Source organism: Carassius auratus, chromosome 41, assembly GCF_003368295.1.
Source record: "Carassius auratus strain Wakin chromosome 41, ASM336829v1, whole genome shotgun sequence".
Taxonomy (NCBI): domain Eukaryota; kingdom Metazoa; phylum Chordata; class Actinopteri; order Cypriniformes; family Cyprinidae; genus Carassius; species Carassius auratus.
The window spans coordinates 905,711-926,223 of record NC_039283.1 but is presented as its reverse complement, the minus strand read 5'-3'; the positions used below and the strand labels follow the sequence as shown (position 1 = coordinate 926,223).

At 34.7% G+C, this 20,513-nt stretch overlaps 2 protein-coding genes across 3 annotated transcripts; one reads left to right on the top strand and one right to left on the bottom strand.

The window, feature by feature from the left end:
• Positions 1 to 3,608: 3,608 nt before the first annotated feature.
• LOC113059750 (calbindin-like) lies at positions 3,609 to 15,118 on the top strand. 2 transcript variants are annotated; one of them, XM_026228313.1, is made up of 11 exons: positions 3,609 to 3,750; positions 4,059 to 4,135; positions 7,628 to 7,702; positions 8,271 to 8,351; positions 8,739 to 8,795; positions 10,912 to 10,989; positions 11,084 to 11,139; positions 11,216 to 11,255; positions 11,337 to 11,390; positions 12,901 to 12,972; positions 14,399 to 15,118. In XM_026228313.1, the coding sequence occupies exons 1-11, from the start codon at positions 3,672 to 3,674 to the stop codon at positions 14,510 to 14,512; spliced, it is 783 nt and encodes a 260-aa protein (XP_026084098.1). In that variant the 5' UTR covers positions 3,609 to 3,671; the 3' UTR covers positions 14,513 to 15,118. The 2 variants fall into 2 exon arrangements, with proteins under 2 accessions (XP_026084098.1, XP_026084099.1); XM_026228314.1 differs by lacking the exons at positions 3,609 to 3,750; positions 4,059 to 4,135 and adding an exon at positions 7,272 to 7,537.
• Positions 15,119 to 16,574: 1,456 nt separating this feature from the next.
• Positions 16,575 to 20,134, bottom strand: LOC113059473 (2,4-dienoyl-CoA reductase, mitochondrial-like). The gene is made up of 6 exons (XM_026228005.1): positions 20,131 to 20,134; positions 19,557 to 19,656; positions 18,311 to 18,383; positions 17,870 to 18,016; positions 17,471 to 17,533; positions 16,575 to 17,361 (listed from the first exon to the last, which is right to left on the bottom strand). The coding sequence occupies exons 1-6, from the start codon at positions 20,132 to 20,134 to the stop codon at positions 17,302 to 17,304; spliced, it is 447 nt and encodes a 148-aa protein (XP_026083790.1). The 3' UTR covers positions 16,575 to 17,301.
• Positions 20,135 to 20,513: the final 379 nt, after the last annotated feature.

The following is a 20,513-nucleotide window of genomic DNA, read 5'->3' as shown; positions in this document are numbered from 1 at the left end:
TTGAGTATTCATATATCAATAAAATGGATTTTTACCTAATCAGGAGTTTTGACGGTGTTGGTGTTGCCGGCATAACCTTCTTTGATTTTCTTTGAATGTCAAGAACAGAAACCAAAAGTTCGCCGGGCCCAAATTCATTTGAATGCAGACATTCGCATTCCTGTGTATTGGAGTCAGCATGAAATACAGGTCCCTTCTGAACAGTCTTTGAATGTTCTGCTAGAAAGGCGGATCTTAAAACTCTTCTCAGACTGTTAAATCTCTCACTAGGCTGAAGTTCGACCATTTAAGCTCACACATACATTATTAGCAACGACGAAACTGCTTATTGTGGCATAATCAGAGAAATCAGAGATTCTACTTATTCCTCAAATGCCAGCACGGTTAGAAGGTGTTCCAAAATACCCAGGACAAAATGTCTGTGGGGTTGCTTATAGACCTCAGCTGTCACTGATTTGATAGTGCACAAGGCTACTTGCTGCATCTTTGGGATCTGAGAGTCAAAAAGTACCTTCTTTATGTTGCTGCAATCAAACTGCCTAAAAATAGCTGGCAATTAACTTGGGAGCAATGTTGAAATACTTTGTAAACGGCTGAGTGAGACACAAATGATTGGAAAATATGAATGTAAGCAGTTTTCATGTCACAATAATTTTGTGAGACATTTCTATTATGAAAAACATGGTAAATTTCGCAAGTAAGAGATAATTTAAAATAGGCGTATGATCAAGACAAGCAAAAATAAATAAATAATAATAACAAAAATGGTTCCCATTTCCCACTTGCTCCTCAACAAGTGATCTGCTTAATAGATCAAATTTTCTTCTATGAATAACACACACTGAGGCATATTTTTATGAAGAGAGTTTTCAAGATCTGCTTCTACATTAATTATAAGTTATGCAGATCATACCAATATACAGCTGTGTTAAAACTAACAGGAATGGCAAAGCCTCCCTTTGGGTTTAAAAAAGCAAAAATATTAGGTCCAATTCACTGTGATAACTAGCTGCTTATTAGCATGTCTATTATTAACATATTGGCTGTTTATTAGTGCTTATAAAGTACATATAATGCATGACATCCATAATCCTACCCAATTCCCTAAACTTAACAACTACCTTATAAACTATAAGTAAGCATCAAATAAGGAATTAATTGAGGCAAAAGTTATAGTGTGACCTTAAGTTATTATATGGGCAATATCACACAAGCAGGATTATGATATAGAACCATATCACACTTGTTTTCTTATTATACTGCTTATATACCACAGTTATGGTACAAGTGTAAATAAATAAGAAACAACCACAGAGTGTCTTTTACGAAACCCACATTTGAGGAATTACTTTCTTCCACCACTGATTCAAATCTGCCGCTGAGTTACACAGATGTTGCCGACTTGGAATATGTGTGCTTTTTCAGCTTTCTTGATCTAAAGTTGAATACTATAAACATAAAATAATATAAAATGAATAAATGATTTTGATAAGTCTCTGTAGGTCCCATGTACTAAAATCCCGCAGTGTGACGTCCGGTTCCCGTTCTCTATTGATTCTACAGTAGGCATATCGGCCAGATTAACACAATTTAGTGAAGCTGAACTTTTGAAATCAGTTTACAATGAATCTAACTCTGATTGCAGCATCTCAGCATCTGAGGTGTAGACGAGTTGTTTACTTGTGCAGGTGCCACTGTTTACTTGCTAAGGTGTGATGTAAGCTCCTCATAACAATTCTCTGCAGGAGTGTTTCATAATGGCTTCGGTTCACACTACAACTGTCAGCCAATGCATCTGTGTGTCTATAGAGCAAATAGTGACCAACACCACAAACATATGCCACATTGTCATGCCTCTCGCTCAGTAAGTGCTAAGAAACACTAATGTTGTGTTGTGATAACATCTGGAAGCACCATTAGCATCATGTTGTCTAATTTAAGATCATTTAAGATCATTTCACTCACTCTGCCAGACTAGTAGGGAAGTGAATAATTGCATGAGGGTGGCTGTGTGTGGTGAACTGTTCATCTATTTGTCAGTCTGCCTGCCTACCTGCCAGGCAGGATGCCATGACAGAGGACTAGAGCCCCAGCCATCGTTTTACTGGGGAGAGCCTCATTAATTGGCATATGGAGAGCAATTATCTTATTGGTCGTTGCTCAATTTTATGAATTAATGTTCTGAAAATTAGAGAAAACTAACAACAAAACTGAACCAGGGAATGATGTCCTTAGAGCCAAGAGGAAACTTAATTCCATAAATTCAGTGCTAGGATCAGTAAAAACACAAAATACATCCAAGAGCATACAAAAAAGTTTGTCCTCCTGGATAAAGACATCTCTGAATTGTGAAGTCCAAGCTATCGATAGTGCTTTCGGTATAATACAAAGACAAGTGTCTGAGAACTGCAATCCCATGACAAGTTTACTTTTGATTCTGAACAAAAAAATGAACTACTGTATATCTAAAGAAAAGCTCTGTCACCATTAAAACATTAACAAACAAATATAAAACAAAAAAAGATGGAGACTAAACTCACTAAACCAAACCTCCATGTCCACCCAAGCTAAATCAGTTAAGTAAAAATCTAGACTCAATTTTCCACCCAGGTAAATTCACTTTTCCTTTTGCATCTTGATTTTTGGAATCCATTTGCAAGATTAGGAACAATATGCAAATAAATGTCCAACTAGATGCAAGGATTAGTGTGAGAATACTAGGCTACATGTAGAACTTTCAGGGGGAAAAAATTATATACACACACACACACACACATATATATATATATATATATATATACTATATATATATATATACTATATATATATATATATATATATATATATATATATATATATATATATATATATATATATATATATATATATATATAGGTAAAAAATGTTAATCACTGTTAAACATTTTAGAGATTATTACATGCACATACGAAGGAAACTTCAGACAGGCCTCAGAAAACAAATTATTTGGTATAGGCTATCACTAGCACAGTAAAAGTCTTTTTTGATAAACCACAAAACCTTTTCTGAACCTTTTTTTTTTTTTTTTTTTTTTTTTTTGTAATGTGCAACTCTATAAATAACGAACGTCATGCTTTATCGCAGTAGGGCACGCAAAATTATTGTTATAGAAATTGTCATTTCGGTGAAAGTAATTTTGAGACATAAATATGCGCGCTGCGGCTGTTAACTAATATGGGAAATCTTATATTTTTGGTTTAAAAAAAATAGCCCAATTTTTCTAAAGACCTCCTGCTCAAAATAAGTCGAGGCAAGTAGCGAATTATCCGCACATTTGTATTCATTGTGAGCGCACGGTCACCGTTTCCATAAAGCTAACTTCATGCACGTCAGGTTGTGAAACAGCAATTTTTTTATTATTATTATTTTATTAGTGTCAGTGGGCTCTGTTGGAGTCTGTGACATACGAGCAGAAAGAAGTCCTGATTTAAATGCGTCTCACATCTGTGTAGCTCAGCAGCAGGCACCAGTGCTCGCCGTGCGCTACCTGCGGTGTGCGGAGACAAGAGGTGCGCTAGGCGTCCGCGGAGGGGAGGGGAGGGGGGCGGAACTTCACTTAAATACTGGAGACATCACAGTGTCATTCTCACAGCATCCGGACTCACAGCATCAGCCTGACACACGGAGAAAACATGGCAAACGCGTACCTGCAAGGAGTAGAGATTTCAGCATCTCAGTTCCTGGATATATTCCATCATTATGACATCGATGGTAATTTATTTCCTCATTTTGTGGATTCCATGATTTAAATTTTTTTGGGGGAAGAAAAAAAATATTGGGATAATTCTTGCCACCTGCTTTGCAACTGGTTTCCAAAAGTTTGGTTAAAATTATTTGTCTTATTTATCTACCATTTTTTTTTCCTTTGAGGATATAAAAATCTGACCAAAAAAACAAACAAACAAAAAAAAAACATTGTTAATAATTTCAGATGGTTTTAAAATATGCATTTTGACAGACTAATTTCATCTGAATTGAAACTGTGTTGTGTCATTGACTTGGGGTGTAAATGCTCTCAGGTAATGGATATATCGAGGGGAAGGAGTTGCAGAATTTTATCAGAGAACTTCAACAAGCTCGAAAACAAGCAGGACTGGTAAGTCATACGGTTTTCTTCAATTTTCTGCTGCATATTGGTTGGAATTTATGAGACACATCCCAAGAAGATATTATGTTGATAACACAATACAATAATAGTAATAATAATAGAAGTAGTATAACTAAATAAAGCTGTCATAAGTAAAGCTGTCAGTATCAATTATTGGGTACCAAGAATAAAATACTTTAGGATAAAATGACAAAATTGCCAAATCTTTTCCTTTTTTTAAGCATTTTGCACAGGTTTAAAAAATCTCTTAAAATGTAAAATTAAGTTATAAATATAGACACACACACATTTTGTTTGAATCTTATTGGCTCTTGGTGGTCATTTTTGTTTGATTTGCATGACTGATATGGGCAGAACTGGACAAAACTCCTGCGTTAGTCCAGTTTCATTTAGAATATGAATTCAGAAGATATGTCAGTAAGTCAATATGGGTCACGCTCATAAAATGTTACTGGTTTGTGTTTTTGAACTGCTTTTCCACATTGAAGTTCTTTAGAGAAATGTGTAGAATATGTTGATGCTAGTAAATATCATGCAAATTAAACTAACTAGGAAGCTAATCCTTAAAGTGGTGGAAAATGTATTCTAAGTACATAAAGATTCAGAGTAAAAAGCAAAAAAATTTACAATATGTAAAATATGCTTATTTCATAAAGTTGGTATGTAATGTAATATTAAATATGCATAATATGTAATTTTAGTAGCATTACACATTTGTTTCCTAGCATTTAAATTAAATTATGAATTCTGCATTTGCTGTATCATATGATGGAGTGGCTTGTTAACAAACCTGTTAAAAGCTCTGACAGAGGACAGAGACTTTGTTCCAGTTTGTCTCAGTCAGCACGTTAGAGTCTGGGTCCATCTGGGTCCATGCACATCTGCTGCTGGCTCCTCCTCTCATTTGCTTCATAGAGAATAAATCGGGTAATAAAAAACAAAAAATAAGATAATAGTAAAATGATAAAAATAGTAATATACTACTACTAATAATAATAAGACACATTGATGAAGTTGATTGGCTGATGGCACAACAATAGGGCTTCTTTAATACTAAACAAAACGAAACAAAATACTGCATAAATAAAATGCACTAAGAAAGTTCAAATAAAATATATTAATATAAAATATTACCAATATATGTTGCCTTCAATAAAATCTGTTCGTAAAAAATGCTCGTTTTAAATGTCCATTATGATAAAAGAGGCTTTTTGAACCAAATTGGTATAGTTACAGTATCAATCACCAGGGGCTAACCATGTAAACCTTACACTTCTACACAAGCAAGTAACCGTCAGGTTACCAGTACTGATAATAAACCTCTACAACAACACCATATTTATGTTATAACTGCAAGATCCAAGGTGTGCAGCTGGTCTGACATTGTAAAGCAGTGACTTTCATGTCCTCCCTGTTGTTTCTGAGGTGGTGTCCAGTGGATGTACTTTACTGAGATTCCCATGTCTTTGAGTTACAGCCCTATTAGGAATAAAAAAGAAGTGATGGACTGTGACAGCACTGAGGAAAAGCAGCCACTGGGTCATTTCACACCTCTAATGATATTGTGCTGTGCTTTACTGCACCCTAAATGTCTCTCATGGGCCTGTGCATATAACAATTTAATTTATTCAGACTTGTAGACAGTGCATGTTTCCAGGTTTCATGTACAAGATTAAATATGTGCCCACTATACTTCAAGTCAGTTTGCCTAATACTCACGAAGAAAATGTCTTTATAGACATACATGGATCTGAACACACAAACCCTGATAATGGTGACAATCTACAAACATCAAATGAGTAAAAAGATCCATCAAATAGCTAACACGAGATGACAAAAACAACAACATCAGCATGAAGACAGCAAGCAGCCAAACAATAATCCTTGATCAGGAACCGCATAATGTATTCATGCTGCAATGCATCCTGGGAGCTGACAATGAACAAATCAACAACATGACTCAGTATGAAACTAATACATGGTTTTATGTTTTTAACTTTTTCTTTTACTACTAATCATCACTAAAATTGCAAACTGACTTGGTTTATCATTATCTGAAAGAGGGCAGTTCGACTAAACTAAATTTCGTTTTCATTTTTTTTCAGTTCCTTTAAATTGTTTAGATTTTATCCCTCCCTCACTGTTATGTCAGCTAAAGCAGGCATATTTGGATTAAATCCTTTTGATCACTTTTCCGGACAGAAACCACAGAGGACAAGGACTTCACTATGGTTCTTCAATCAATGGCTTTTCAACCAATCACACAGAACCCTCTGCGTATTAAACGAAAGAGAGTTTGTTGCTTTTCAGCCTGAAATGAAGACAGAAACAGTTTTTGTTTTATTCAGCTGTATTTACTCAGTGCTACTTAACATCCAAGTGAAAGATATATGCAAAAATAAAACAATAAAAAAAACCTGAGAAAAATCATCCCCTCCTAAAAATGACTTATAAAGTCAATAAGCTGTAGCTTATCACCTTCTCAATGGCACATTTAAAAAAAAAAATCGGAGTCGGTCTTCATTTCAGGTCGGTCTTCAACAAAATGTGACTATTTATATATATATATATATATATATATATATATATATATATATATATATATATATATATATACCAACTGTGCAACAATTTTTTTTTTACTGGTATTTTGCCTGTATTTGGAATTTTGTGTTGAAGGAAATACAAATACTGTATAAAAATATACAAGTTATTATTAATTTTTTAAATGTATAATATAATTATAAGCTAGATGGATTTATACACACACACACACACACACACTTACACAAAACAATATACTGTACATATACACAAAATATAATGAATAATATTTCATATTATTTAATGACCCACATCTTCTGTATCTAATGCTTAAGCACATTGAAAGCGTTTTATTCCAGTATACTCAATTTAGACGTCTGCCCTGCAGCAGAGCAATGCCCTCTCAGAGATGACTGTCTGAGGATATGCCTTCATTTGTCTCAGCCAACCTATTGATTCTCACTGAACCTGTAGTAAGACAAATAACAGGCAAAAGTTTTGCAAACTTGGTGGGTTGCATCTTAGTGGATGTAGTCAACTCTGGAGTCTGGGGCCTAACTGTCATCAAAACCCTTACCCCATCATGTGAATGAATTGAAGTGTTTCACATTTTAGTGATTTTTGCAAAGTGTCCTATGCCGAGATGGGCAGATTTTTTTTGAGGAATGAGAACTCCTCTCATCTGCATCAAAAGCAGTAAGAAAACACAATCAGCATTGTGCAATGAGGGCTGAAGATAGCAGCACATCCCATCTGTCTGTGTGTATTTGTTTTTACACATCAGTGGCTTTTAGAAGGCAGAAGAAATGGATTGTAACAGCCGAAAGCTTGATTATAGCCACTGAAGTCTGTAGCAAACTGTATTTTTTGTTAAAATGCCTAAGAATTACAGAATGAGTTCTTTAGAATGCATGATTATTAGAATTTTTTTTTCAGGAACTAACAGACAAGATGAAAGCCTTTGTGGAGAAATATGAACAAAATGCTGACGGGAAAATAGGTATCATTGAGGTAAGAAAGTTAAAACCCTGTGTTAGGGTGTTCAAATAATACATATGTTTTTATTTAAATAAATAATATAATGAGATTTTCTGACTGTTCAAATGCCTGGTACAAACTGCCGTGTTTAGACTCCAAAATTAAAAAGCTTTGACATGTTAGTAAAGCACAAAATTCTGCAATTTATAAATTGTGTGCACGATTTAGCAATTCGAGTGAACGCAATAGTAAATCGAGGGAACGCAATAGTAATCGTGTGCACGTTTTTGTACATTGAGGGAACGTATTAGTAAATCGTGCGCACAATTTATTTATTTTTTCTTGCATGTCATGTGCGGGGCTCCGTAGTGAAAGCATGTGGAGTTTCAGCAATCAATGCAGCTGTCAGCGGCTCTCTGAGAGCATCATTTCAGAAATACTATCACTTAGCAGATATCCAGCAGCCCTTGACACCTCAAACTGTCATCCATTGATAGCTGACAGTCAACTTGTCTTTCCCATAGGAATTTATGCGCATTACATTAATCAAAAAGTGCATACATTTTTTTTTATCTGATTTTTGTCTTTACATCTTTCACAGCTGGTTCAAATACTACCTACAGAGGAAAACTTCTTGCTATTTTTCAGGCAACAGCTGAAATCCTGTGCAGAATTTATGGAGGTAAGTCTGAAATTTACACAGTTTAAACAAACTAGAAATAGATGATACCACTGCATGGATTTGAAGTATACAATTACAGTGATTACAGCACTAAATCAGCATATTAGAATGATTTCTGAACGATCATATGACACTGAGAACTGCAGTTATATGAAGTGCTAAAATGTTAGTTTTATCATTACAGGAATAAACAACATTTTAAAATAGAAAATGGTTATGTTTAATTGTAATAATAGGTCCTGATATTGCTGTATTTTTTCAAATAAATACAGCCTTGGTGAGCATAAGAGATTTAAGACATTTAAAAAATATAAATGCAAATTTTTAAGATCAGCGTCAGCTTTCTGTAACAATTCCAAAAGTTAAATTGATTCATTTTTCCACCAGGCTTGGAGAAATTATGATGCTGATCACAGTGGATACATCGAAGCTGACGAACTCAAGGTAATGACCTTTTGATCTTTCAAAGTCTTCTTTGTTGAGTAACTTCATGTTTTTGTCTGCTGAGATTTACTTTTTATGTTCTTTATGTATGACCCATAGAGACCCCAGTGCTGTAGGTGTAAAAATAATAATAGGCATTTTAAACCTGTTATTGTCCCTTAAAATATGTATGATGCTCTGACTTAACTGACACACTACAGCTTTAACTCTGTATTTTACAAACAAGTCAACATGTACTTTTCAGAAATGTGACTACAGTAACATTTCTGGTTCTATTTGGGGTCAGTTTGACTTTCAGCAAAACCAAAAAATGCAATAAAGCAAAAAAAAAAGTGTACTGCAGTCTTAATATTTAAAAATACTTCGCGTGATTCATTTTTGGAGTTCATAATCTGTTCACATATGTTTGGAAAAAAATCATGAAGTATCAAGTTACTTAAAGGAAGAGTTCACCAAAAAATTGTAAATTTACTGAAAAAATGTATTCACCCCTGGACCATCCAAGATGTACTGTAGAGTTTTTTTGTTTTTTTTCTCCACTGGAACAGATTTGGAGAAATGTAGCTTGTTCACCAGTGGATCCTCTGCAGTGAATAAGAATATGAGTCTAAACAGCTGATAAAAACAATCCACTACTAATCCACATGACTTCACACCATCAATTAACATCTTGTAAAGTCAAAATCTGTGTTTGTCATAAATCCATCAAGATATTTTAACCCTTATGTGTTGCTGCAAACTAAAATCAGTGAAAATGTCATCTTGTTTAAAATGGGTGAGAAATATACATAGATGAAGCACTGTTTACAAGCAAAATTATTCTAAACAAAAATGGTTGGTGGATTTTAATGTAAGAGGGCAACAGGGATGGACTTTTTCACTGGAGGAAGGGTCATTCTGGATTGGTATTTTGGCCAGAAGTGACCGTTTAAAATTTTTAAAAGAGTTTTTTTTTCTAATAAACACACCGTCATGTGGATTATTTGTGGATGTTTTTAATCAGCAATTTGAACTCTCATTCTGATGGCACCCATTAACTGCAGAGGATCCACTGGTGAATTTCAACAAACCCATCCACTTTTTATTTTTTTATTTTTTTGGTGAACTATTCCTCAAGTTTAAGTTAAGATTGTTATTTAAGACATATTATAACCTGCTCTGGAGTTTCCTTCTCAAGAAGTCTAGCAAATCTAGCATGTGGACTGGAGGGTATGACAACAAACTGAACAAAAGATTTGATTTTGGGCCCAATGCTAATAACCACATGCACCGTTCAAAGGAGCTTGTGTAAAGTAAGCACTGAGGATTTATGCATTTAAATTAAAATAGGGAGAGGTTTCTTTAAACTTCTGCCAGAATTACAGTCAGTGATTTGATGAGTGCAATCTGTCAACACTGGACTGCTTTTGAACCCACTAATGTAATGGCAGGAAAAGCAAATTCTGAGAGTTCTTGTGAAATATGGACATTGCATTTTGGAGGCAGCTCCACTATAAACATAATATGGACAGTTCCGGTCATGAATGCTGGTTATGGAAATATTTTTCTCATTAATTTTTTTTCCCATAAGTCTTTGTTTCGTAGATACAAGGTGAATGACAACATTACCATTTGAAAATCAGACAAAAAGACAAAAAGTACAAGGCTTTAAAGAGAAAAAGAACTACAATCCCATGAAGCATTGCAAATGACAATCAAATTAAAAATGACCAGAATTTTACCTTTATTGCAAAATCTGCATATTATGCATACAAATATTTAGGGAGCTGAGTGTGTAGATAAACTGACCATTCGCAGTGCTTCACATAAGTGCAATTTATTTGTTGTGTTTCTCTGATTGGAGGAAATTTCTCTACAGAGTCATGGGTTTTTCACCAGGAATTTTTGCACAATTATTAAAAAAAAAAGTAAAAAATAATGCATGATGATGTCTTCAATATAAGTGTATCGCATCAATTAACAACCTCATATCTCACAGTATTTCTGTTATTAAAGGTTTGTAAGTTTTTGTTCAAAATCTATTTGAAGCATCCTCAAAAGTAATAAATAAACTGTAAAAAAAATCATCTTACTGACCCCAAACTTACTTGATGACTCCGAATCTAATGTTTTTCAGAATTTTTTAAAAGACCTGCTTCAGAGGGCTAAAAAACCATATGATGAGAAGAAACTAGAGGAGTACACACTAACTACGGTAAGTTCAGGGTGAACTGCACAGCCCATCAGAAATTATGATTTTGAGGGAATATATTGTTTTTTTGTTGTTGTTGTTTTGTTTTTTTTTACAGCTGAAAATATTTGATTCTAATAAAGATGGGAAATTGTGTCTGTCAGAAATGGCACGGTAAGTGAGCTTGCAATTTCATTATGAATATTTATCGCTGCCTTTTAACTCAATCACTCTCTTATTTTTTAAACAGGCTTTTACCGGACCAGGAGAATTTTTTACTAAAATTTCAGGTATGTCAGCATTAGGAATTAACCTGTAAATGGATCGGATTAACCCTTAACCACCTACAACTGAACAAATATTTTCTTCAGGGGGTAAAAATGGCCAGAAAAGAGTTCAACAAGATCTTTGAGTTATATGATCAGGTAAGTCTCTTGCACTGATCAATCACTCCTTCATATCATTTAATAATAAAAATCCTCTGTGCCCGACAGACTTAAAATACCTCAAGCCTAAACTTAATACAAGTTGATTTTATACATAACCAAGCATGCATCGATCAGCCAAAGTGTCTCCAATTGTATAAGACCCGAGGAAAGCAGCCATTAGTATTCAAAGATAGTCTCTTTCAGTCTGGATATCATCTCCAACACCACTGAATCTTTTGGGCCTGGCTCCATTGTGATGTATTACCGTGTCCCTGAATAGGGCAAGTTCCTCACTGCTGATGACAGCATCCCTGATCTTTATTGATCGCCAGGTTCGGGTTCCGAACTCACATGGAAACCTGCTCAAGTGCAAACATACCTGCTTCTGGGCTATTAGAAAACACAGAGTGATGATGCTACATTAGAGGTGACAGCATGTGCTCAAAGCTCTGAAGCATTCCATTACAGACACACTGACTGATGGTCTGCATTTAGCAGACATGTGGTTTGGCCTCATATTGTTTGCTCTTTCCCTTTTTTTTTGTTACACTGTATGACATTCACGCAACATGATTTAACTGATTTTTATGTAGAAAGTGCAACAGCGCAATGCATTAAAAGAAATGACATAAACGGTTTTCGTAACTGCTGGCCAAATTCAAAAACAAAACTAATATTGAATCACCATTGAGAGCAAGTGGACCCCCTGGTGTTTCAGGGTCCCTTACGCAGCTTGCATACTTTTTGTATATAGGTAGGATCGGCTCTGGGACTATGCCTCCTGAAAGTCATAATGAAGTTTATTATTGATACAGTAGTTACTAGTTCACTCAAAAATTATTTAAAGTTAATTTTACCTTCAAAACATTATATAAGTATATAATAGATTTTTACAATGTGTGACTATTTGTTCTGCAGCATCTTCTCAGCCCCAGGTTGCTATGAAGTGTTATTTTATGATCAAGATCTGTGTAACGTAAAGTAAAATAAAATTCCAATAAAATATTTTTCCAATATTTTGAAGTCAAAACAAATCAAATCTACTTTTGTTTATTACCAATAAAAGAAAAAAAAAAGATTAAATGATAAATTTGGTAGGGCATGGTGGTGAATAAAAAAGGGGTTTTAAAAAATGAATTTGAGGGGGAATTTTTCTTTTAAACCAAATCGAATACATATAGTACCTACACTGTCTTTTCAGGAGCATGTCTAAATGTCTCAAGCTATCTAACGGATTTTACAGGCCCACTTTCTCTTGCTTTTATTTCTTCAAAGCACCAAATGAGCACCTCGAGACCCAGCATGTCATTGCATTGACTCTGTGTGCAAAACCGATCCTTAATGCCCTGATTTCCAATCTCTCCCTAGAGAACATTGCATGAGGCGTCCCTAATGTCTGCATAGAGAATACAGGAAATGATAGTAAAGTGGCATGACACTGAGTTTCCTCAGTGGCTGTCACACATCTGTGCTCGTTAATGTTGACTGTGCTCTCCACCTCTCCCAGGACAGGAATGGTTACATGGACGAAAATGAGCTTGACGCCCTCCTTAAAGACCTTTGTGAAAAAAATAACAAGGTACACATCTATAAAGAAAAAAACAGCTGATTGGAGGTTTCATGCTTTCATTTTCTGAGATCTGTTGATGTATTCTGACTCTCAATTGAAGCCCACGATGAGCACAAACTATTTTCCTGAAGCAGATTCATAAATGATAATATAGTGAGAAATCTAATCTCCTGCTGATGCATGTGGATTGCATGCAAATGTTCAGCTTTAGAAGATAGAAAGACTTGATGTTAAAGAAGAAACTACTGTCATCATGAAACTATCATTCCAAAAAAAAAAAAAAAACGGGGAATTGTCTGAGATCAGTGCGATTTTAGCTAGAAATCTGTAGATTACCACAGATGACATTTTTAGTCCCTCAGACAGTAGAAACAAACAAAATTAATACATATAGAAAAGCATTTTTTTTTTAAATAACCAATTGGCTTCAGTTAGATCACAGCTGAGACATGATTAGCAACTTGCTAGCTGTGAATGCGGGAGGGGTTTTTTCATTCTAGAGAACATCTGATTGGACAAAAATCTAAGTAGTGCAGGATGAGTCATCAGTAATGTGGGTCCATTTTCCCAGCTGAGAAAAATTACATTTTAAAGTTGAAAATTGTGAATCTGCGTATAGATGACCTCTTAACTTAAAATCATGTATTAGTAATCCAATTTGTTGTTTTTTTTTTTTTACAAAATTATTAAATTTTCTGTGGGAAACAACAGAGCCTGAACCTGGAAAATACTTTTTAGTTTTGTCCAAAAAAAAAAAAACAAACAAAAAAAAAACTTACATAAATAAATTAAATTCAATAACTATCTGCTACCATTCAAAAGTTTGGACTCTTGGATATTTTTGTCAAAAAATAATTTAATCTCTTTTTTTAATCTTATTTGATTAAAATGACTGGGAAAAAAACAGTAATATTGTGTAATGTATTCCTGTGATGGCAAAGCTGAATTTTCAGCAGCCATTACATTGCTTCAGTGTCACATGATCCTTCTACATCCATTGATTTGGTGCTCGAGAAACATTTCTTCTTATTATCAATGCTGAAACTCATGCTGCATATTTTCTCATATTTTTTTCTTTGATTAATAAGGTTCAAAGAACAGTATTTATGCAAAATGGTAAAGCCATTTGTAATGTTACAAAGATTTCTGTCACTTTAAATAAATGGAATGTATCCTTGCTGAATAAAAGTAAAAAAAAAAAATCTTACTGACACCAACTGTTCAGGCCATTTCATACCAAGGGTTTGTTCACAACTCATAAATGTAGCAAAGTAAAAACAGTATGCAATTCAATATACTTATACAGTTTTTTTTTTTTTTTTTTAAATGCTGTATGTCTGAAAAAAGCCTTTGAGGCTCATGGAAACTGATTACTAATGCCAAATTGACAGATGCTCTAAAGAATCACTGAAGATATTCTTCTGATCTCTGACAGGTTCTTGAAGTCAGCAAAATCCCGACGTATAAGAGCGCCATCATGGCTCTGTCTGATGGAGGCAAGCTCTACAGAACAGAGTTAGCGCTGGTGTTGTGCGCAGAGGAGATGTGAACGGCTCCGTCTGTACTCACACCATCCCAGAACCCCGTCCTCAGCACACCTGTGATGCGTAAAGTAGCTAGAACCCTCTTACGTTCTTTCATTTTGAATATGTATTTCACATAGAAAGGCAACCCAGTGGTACATACTTTTCAATTTGTTGTTTCTATACTGTTTCTAAGTGTACAGATTTTTTTAACAATGGCACACATACGATACTTACAAGCTACACTCCATACACAAACACAATTCCTTCAACAAAAGAAGAAACCCTAACATACTACCGTATCCCCATCTCAATTCAATACCAAAATACCTATTCAGTAAGTATTGAATATCATAGACAAAAGCAATAATGTCCTCAAAGAATGCTTTTGGTGGGATCGATCGTATAAAACTCCAAAAGACTGCATTTACTTTTGCGATGCATGTTTGTAGCTGACGGCAGGCCCTGCTAGTGGGGTATTTTTGACTGCAAGCACATGCCAAATGTAATGCATCGCCCCAGTCCTGTCTCTAATGTTAGATTTTGCACTGTAAAAAAGGACATTCTCCTCTATGCTAAACACCACAGACACTGTGTAAGAAAATATTAAACTTCTTGAATGATTACCCACATCCAGTTGTGTGTCATGAATCCTTCACTCCCTAAAAAATTGGTCTAATTTTAATTCTAAACATGCATGAGATTCTTTCTTCTGTGGACAGGTATCTTTCTCCCATACAAAGAAAGTCAATGGGATCCAGTGCTGATTTGTTTTGGACCCCAATGACTTTTATTGTATGGATAAAAAATATTTTTTGTGTGTTTCGCAGAAGAAAGTCAGGTTTGGAACAATATGTGTAAATGATGAACATCTCAGGAAATTCATGGTGTGATGTGTTGCAACAATCACAACATGCAAATGTGATTTTGCTCAGTCAATAAAATCATTCTCAAAATGAATGCTTGGTTTTGAAACAGTACGTGCACATAAAGCAGGGCTTGGAGAGTTGTAGCAAAAAAACACAAAGCAATTCTCATTAGAGTTCTCCTTCCCATTTAAAGTTTCAACAGATCATGATCTTATCTTATAATTGAACAGTTGACCTTCCCAAAGCGGACACCGCAAGACGTAAAACTTGTGTCATTGTGAACAAACAGAAACACTCTGGCTAAAGCGGTTTATTTAGCTGGAATGTTGAGAGAAACTAAATCAACTAGGATAGGGGCGTATTGAAAATGCATTTGATTTTCACATTTTTTCATATCTATATCAAGATTTTATGCATGGCATTTTCGATTAGACACCTTTGGACTGGAACACCAAGGATGAATGGCATTCAAGAGAAATGCTTTTTCCCTTCAAGCGCTGTAGACAGAAAATTGTTTTCATACCAGGATTTCAATGCCAATTTATAAGCTATTTTAGCACCCTGACAGAAATATCCAGTGATTTAGGCTTGACCTGAAAATGCCACTAAGGCTAACTGATATTTAGCACTTATGATTATAAGGACATATTGAGGCCTAAAACCATCAAGACTCAGGATTTGCCCAGCAAATATTACATTACATACTGTATTAAACATTTAAATACATCTATTATTGCATAATATGTTAAATGATTACACTACCGTTCAAAAGTCTATAGGTTTTTATTAAATAAAATAAAAATGTTATTCAGTAAATACATTTACACTGGTACAATAGATTTCCATTTCAAATAAATAGTTCTTTTGAACTTTCTATTCATCAGAGAATCCAGAAAATGTAACAAAAATAACAGGAATCACAACTGTTTTCAACACTGATAGAAACGCTACTTGAGTACCAAATCTGCATCACCAAATCAAATGGAAATGAGATCTTTTAAATAGTAATTTCATAATTTTACTGTTTAACTTATATATGTATATAAAATAAAAATAAATCGCACTGACCTTAAACTTTTGAACGGTAGTGTGTGTGTAAACATAAAATTGAACGTCGCACTTTCAACAAAGAGTAAGACTTATATGTGATTATCTGTATTATACAAGCATTATAATTCACTATATACCATTAACAAGAGCATGTCAAAAGAAAACACCATTTTCCCTAAGGGTACCATGTTTTTTATTTCTCTTATATACTCTCAGATGCTGTCAAGAGCCCAAGACAAAAAAGACTTATTTTGCTCCCACCACAAGCAGTAATGTATTCTGAATTGGAAACCACTAGGAAGAAACAGATGAAAATGAATTTCTAAGCATGAAACAAGTTAATGTATACCAAAATATCTTATCTACTTCATCATTACATCATAAGGCTGTTGAACGATACTGTAAGACTTCTAACACATGTTGCCATAAAAGGTCAGGCTGAGTGTTTTTATATCCTTTTAAACACAATAACGTCTCGAAACATGTTTTTGTGGGATTTATCAAATCGGACAGGAACAATTTATCCACCCATCTATTCTCTAAAATGCTTAGGATTGCAGGAATGCTGGATTCCATCCCAGAGTACAGGGGAAGTGTGTAGGTAAAAATTGAACCTACATGTTTACAGTTTATGCAACTGAGATTGTTACAATAGATTGTTAAGGCAGAAATGGCAGACAGGTACACAATATCTATTTTCAGCACATCTCAAAAACTCCACACAACAATTCATTATAGCCCTCAATGTGATAAACATGTGACTGGATGGATATTTGTATGTGCCAGGACAATTTAAGTCACAATCTATAAATCATATTTCAAAATAGATGATCCTCTGTGCTACAATGGGAGATTGAGATTAGAACTGTCATTAGTTTTTCTGCTGTTTCAGATGTTTATGATCCTTTTGTGTTTCTGATCATTGCTTCCATAATGGCCCATTGCTCCTGTGTGACCTAGAAAATAAAATCAAGGTAAACATATAATTAATAAAGTAATAAAAACACCCCATTGTTAATTGCTAATTGATTGACTTTAAGGCTGGCGGTGGGTGGGGGGAATCACCTTTTTCAAGCCATTAAACTCGCCAGCAATGGAGACATATTCACCGCCATCCATCCGAATGATCTGTGAGAAAAAGGAGGTATATGAGATGGAAATTTGTCTTTCACTGTGAAAAAACATATTAGCTGCCCTGTCAGGGCTGCTTAACTTTATAAGTATAGGGCCATTACAGTAATGCGCCGGACCATATAATTCCGTATTGATCTCTAGAGCACTATTTTTTTCTCCAATTCTTCACAAAATTCCTTCAGATACTCAGAGAGGGAAAGAGGGGTGGACTGTGTGCCTTTGGCTCCGTTTCCAGTTGGCTGTAAATGGAGAGGCCCTGTGGGGATGATGCTAGGTGAGCTCTCGCCCAGAGAGACAAAGCACTTTTTACACAAGGTCACCGTAACTCACCGCGCCTGACACCCAGCTGGCATAATCGCTGCAGAGGTAGGCGGCAAGATTGGCGATCTCTGCAGGAGTTCCCAGACGACCCACAGCTATATTCTCTAGCATCAACTTCTCAAACGCACCAGTGGGATCCAGTCTGCTGAAGGCGCCCTTCAGAAAGATACAGGAGGAGTCACTGTAAAGCACCTTTTTCAGATGAATTTCATAAAATTTAAAAGCTTGAAAGATTGAAAATAATCCAAACTGGATTGTTTCAGAGTTGAACTCAAGAACTGGATCAGTCTGATTTGTAAACCAATCATTCAAATTGGTTCTGAATAGAAAGCCCGATTCACTCACAAAATGGACATCACAACTTCTCTCTGAACACACCGAGGGTTGGATGACATGTTCAGAGAAGAGCAATGAATAAGAAAAGAAAAAAAGAAAAAACTGGCACACTACCTTGGTTTTGATTGGTCCTGGTTGAATGATATTGAATCTCATGCCATATCTGCCCCACTCTGCTGCCAGAGACCTGTGGGTAGATGGAATCAGTCAGACCTTTTTACACATGCTCTGATTTATTTGAAATTTGTCCCACTTTTTGGGGACATCCTATCTATCAAGACATGGCCATCACGGCTTCTACTGCAATAATCTTTCTGAGACCGATTTTTTTTTCCCCATTAGATTTATCACACAGCGTAAGCAATGGCAAATACAGTGGCTCATGGTCAAACCAAGGAAAATGCGATCAAAGGGCAGTTAAGGCTCTGGTGATCTTATGTACAGAATGTATAGAACACTTCAAATCTGGTAAACAAATACTGTAGGGCCCTAAGATCTGAAAACACATAAAAAATTCTAAAAAGTACAAAAAGATTCAAAATCAATTTTAATATTAGTAAGAATTAAAAAGATGAATACAATAATAATAATAATATTATATATATATATATATATATATATATATATATATATATATATATATATATATATATATATATATAAAATATGATCTAAAAATAATATAATACAATATTTAAGATACTTATATATCTATATTCATATAAATATATTCAAATCTTTGCTCTAATAATATAATTTTTATTTATTTATTTTAATCAAAGGCAAGGCAATGGATTCAGATAAAAACTTTTTGGAATCAAGTTAGGATTCTCGTTTAATCATTCATGAAGAAACAAATATCAATAACAACCTCACCATTTTAATAATAATAATATACTTAACTACTAAATAATACAAATATAAAATTCTACTTTATATATTATATATAAGTAGTGTGTGCATGTGTGTGCGTGTATGTATGTATGTATATGTAGCATCATATATAAATAAATGTATTAACATAAATAATCCTGTCATTGAACTAAACATTTAAGCATAGATTATATTATTAATGAGCAACTGATCCTTATCATCAGTTAGATAGTGTGCTGTTCACCTCTCCCTGTTCTTTTTCAGCATATTTAACACTTCTTAAGGGTAGGGGATCAAGATCCCAATCTTACAATAAAAATGTAATGAAACATAGCACACGGCACTTTCGTTATGATAATTATGCAGCTCCCCAAGAATATATTAGAAAGGCATTTGAGAGGAGGACCTGGATTCTCAAAGGTGAACTGGACCAGGAGCCAGGAGAACTGGACCTGATAACATGTCTGTATTGTAACCGAGTACATACGTGCAAAGCGTCTCCACTCCAGCTTTAGCAGCAGCACTTGGCACGACAAAACCTGAGCCACTCTCAGCATAGATTGTGGTGATGGCCAGAAACGCAGCACCTTCAAATGAATAAATGCAACAAGATTATACGTTTCTGCTGCCTCAATTGAGATGAAACTAGGCTTCAGATCACCTGTGACACAATGAGATGATGATAAAATACACTGTATCGTGAAGGTCAGACTTGTAATCAATAATATATTATCTTTGGACCTCGAGTTAGTGGAGTAATTGAACAGTCTGTAATCACACTGTTCAAGGAAGCACAAAGAGGTCAAAAAGAGGAGGTCAACCCACACACATACTTAGCATCAAGACAATGGGCAAAAAAAACAAAAAACATGGATCATCTACACAACCATACATCTCTTGTGCAGTCCAAGGCTGCACAAGAGATGTAAAAATCACAGTAAAAATCACAGTAAAACCAATTATATTGTGAAATATCATTACAATTGAAGACAACTATTTCCCATTTAATATATTTTAAAATGTAATTTATTCCTGTGATGGCAAAGCTGAATTTTCAGCACCCATGACTCTTTAGAAAATTGTTCTAATATGCTGATTTGTTAATACAAACACAGCAAAATATCAGTGACTTGTGTACTCTGTAAGACTTTTTTTTTTATTTGCTCTCACTGCCCCTCTAGTGGTTATGTACTCTAACTCAACCACTTCCATTCAACCTATCTAACAACCGTTTCATGCATTTATGCATTTTGCAGAAGCGTTTATCCAGAAAGAGACTTACATTGCATTCCAGGTGCACATTTTTTATCTGTTCATGCATTCCCTGGTAATCAAACCTATGACATCAGCATTGCTAGAGCTATGCTCCACTGTTTGTAAGGGTAACATATATTTCTATCTTAATTAAAAGTTGAACTACTTTGCTACATCTCTATAAAAATAA